Source organism: Otolemur garnettii, unplaced genomic scaffold, assembly GCF_000181295.1.
Source record: "Otolemur garnettii isolate 467f Iridium unplaced genomic scaffold, OtoGar3 scaffold00029, whole genome shotgun sequence".
Taxonomy (NCBI): Eukaryota; Metazoa; Chordata; class Mammalia; order Primates; family Galagidae; genus Otolemur; species Otolemur garnettii.
The window spans coordinates 14,550,790-14,553,770 of NW_003852424.1; the positions used below are offsets into that span (position 1 = coordinate 14,550,790).

The window sequence follows — 2,981 nt, forward strand, 5'->3', positions numbered from 1 at the left end:
TCCTGCCTCCGCCTCCCAAGCAGCTGGGACCACAGGCGCCCGCCACAACGCCCGGCTATTTTTTGGTTGCAGCCGTCATCGTTGTTTGGCGGGTCTGGGCTGGGGATTCGAACCCGCTACCTTAGGTGTACGTGGCTGGTGCCTTAGCCGGTTGAGCTATAGGCGCCAAGCCAAAAAAAATTTTTTGTAATTGTTATTTTATTTTATTTTTTGAGACAGAGCCTCCTTCAACTCCTGGGCTTAAGCGATTCTTTTGCCTCAGCCTCCCAAGCAGCTGGGACCACAGGCATCCGCCACAACGCTCAGCTATTTTTTTGTTGCAGCTGTCACTGCGGTTCAGCAGGCCTGGGCTGGATTTGAACCCACTAGCTCCGGTGTATGTGGCTGGTGCCTTAGCCACTTGAGCCTCAGGCGCTGATCCTATAATTGTTATTTTAACAAAAGATTCTGGGTGGCATCTGTAGCTCATCTGGGTGGCATCTGTAAGGCACCATCCACATAGAGGCGCTAGCCCTCAGAGCTATCAGGTTTGAATCCAGCCTGGGCCTGCCAAACAATGACAAGTACAACCAAAAAATAGCTGGATGTTGTGGTAGGCACCTATAGTCCCAGCTACTTGGTAGGCTGAGGCAAGACAATCGCTTAAGCCCAGGAGTTTGAGGCTGCTGTGAGCTGTGACGCCTCGGCACTCTACCCAGGGCGATAGCTTGAGGCTGTCAAAAAAAAAAAAAGATTCTCTGGTCCAAACACCTGTTCATAGGATCATACTGCAAGTTTAACAGAGGAGGGAAACTGAGGTCCAGATCATGACAGCCAGAACTTTTATATGTTCAGTGGGGCCCTTTCCTTGCACCTCCTCTGTGGCACCCAAGGCAAGGCACTCATTGGCAACTCACCAAGATCACTAGCCTGTTCATCAGGAGGTCTATCTTGGTTCTCTTCAAATGGATCTTGCCACAGTTCTTCATAATCTTTGTGTCAAAACCTATGGAATTTGCAACCATCTGTCTACACATCCATCCATCCACCCACTCACCCACCCATCTATCCTCCTACCCATCCATCCACCTTCCATCCATCTATCCACCCACTCCCTCATTCATCTATCTATCTACCCATCTATCCATCTCCCTTCCATCCATTCATTTATCCACCCACCTTCCATCCATCTTCCATTCACCCATCTACCCACCTACTTATCCACCTTCCATCTATCCATCTACCCACTCATCCATTCACCCAATATTCCATCCATCCACTTACATATCCACTCATCTACTCATCCACCCACCCACCCACCCACCCATCCTTCCATCTGCACATGAGCATTGCATTTTGTTCTAGCCAAAACAAAGGTACAGGCTCAACATGTCCTTTTTTTTTTTTTTTTTTTTTTTTTTTTTTTTTTGAGACAGAATTTTACTTTGTCATCCTTGGTAGAGTGCCATGGCATCATAGCTTGCAGCAACCTCAGACTTTTGGGCTTAAGTGATTCTCTTGCCTTAGCCTCCCAAGTAGCTGGGACTACAAATGCCCACCACAATGCCCAGCTATTTTTTAGAGACAGGGGGTCTTGCACTTGCTCAGGCTGGTATGGAACCTGTGAGCTCAGGCAATCCACCCACCTCGGCCTCCCAGAGTTCCAGGATTACAGGCATGAGCCACCACGCCTAGCCTAACATGTCCTTTTTTTTTTTTTTTTTTGAGACGGAGCCTCAAGCTGTCCCCCTGGGTAGAGTGCCATGGCATCACGCTCACAGCAACCTCCAACTCCTGGGCTCAAGCAAGTCTCCTGCCTCAGCCTCCCAAGTAGCTGGGACTACAGGCGCCCGCCACAACGCCTGGCCATTTTTTGGTTGCAGCCATCATTGTTGTTTGGCGGGCCCCGGGCTGGGGATTCGAACCCGCCACCTTAGGTGTATGTGGCTGGCGCCTTAGCCACTTGAGCCACAGGCGCTGAGCAAACCTGTCCATTTTAACAGTCTTAGAACCAAGGGCCCAGAGACCAAGCCAGGAACCCCATATTACCAGGCAGATCTGTAGCAGCCTGGCCTATGTCTGTGGCTTCTCATCCCCCACCCCAACCTGATTAGCTCCTGTTCCAGGGGCCTAGAGCCAACATACCAGCATAGATGACCATTCCGTAACATGTGTCAGTGTTGCGGATCTTGGAGCCACGGAGAAGGAGGTTGCCAATGTCCAGGGGGTAGGTATTTTCACCCCATTCCAGGCACCCCACAAAGTGGTGCATTCGGCTGTTGGGCTCCTCACACATCACCCTGCCTGTGGGCAGCAAGGTGGCCAATATACCAGTGGCATGGCTGAGTTCCCTGCCAACCCTGCCCAATCAGTGCCCAAAGGAACATTCCTGCCACCCTCCAGCCCCAGACACCCAAAGTGGGGCCCTGTTCCTTCTACCTGGACTCACACTTCCCTTATCCTCTAGCCAGATTATCCCCCCAAGCCCCTTCCTTGTGGTTCTGGTCCTGGGATGTGTCAAGATGTCTATTGGTACATTGGTGTCATTAATGTCTGTAAGTTTCATGAGAGCAGATGCCAGCCTTGTCTTGGCTGCTCTGTGACTGAAGGGTGCAGCCCAGTATCAGGTACATGGTAGCTGCTCAGTAAATGTGTGAAGTGGGAAAGAGAGAAAGGATACCCACATGGGGGTGGGCTTGTCCAGCAGCCTGCTGCTACTATCCATGGTCACCCTGATCCTGGTCACCTTGCAACAAGGAATTATCAGCCTCACTTTTATTTGAGGAAACAGGCTCAGGTTACAAAGACCAGCCCAGGGCAGTATTCAGTGAGGGCCAGCATTACAGGAGGGTGTAAGCTGGAACCCTAGAAGGAGGGACCACATGGGTCTTGAATGGTCCTCATCTGCTTGCCTTAGGAATTTGGACTCTGACTTAGTCCTGAATGTAGGAATTAGAAACATCTAGACTAGGCTCGGCGCCTGTGGCTCAAGTGGCTAAGGC

The 2,981-nt window shown here is 50.9% G+C and overlaps 1 protein-coding gene across 1 annotated transcript in view; it reads right to left on the reverse strand.

The window, feature by feature from the left end:
* The window catches only part of ATP8B3 (ATPase phospholipid transporting 8B3), a 27,347-nt gene that overhangs the window by 18,783 nt on the left and 5,583 nt on the right, over positions 1 to 2,981 (reverse strand). Inside the window, exons 10-11 of the mRNA XM_012804420.2 lie at positions 2,125 to 2,283; positions 897 to 985 (exon numbers count right to left, since the gene is read on the reverse strand). Of these exons, the coding sequence (XP_012659874.1) occupies positions 897 to 985; positions 2,125 to 2,283 (248 nt within the window). The remainder of the gene's footprint in view (positions 1 to 896; positions 986 to 2,124; positions 2,284 to 2,981) is intronic.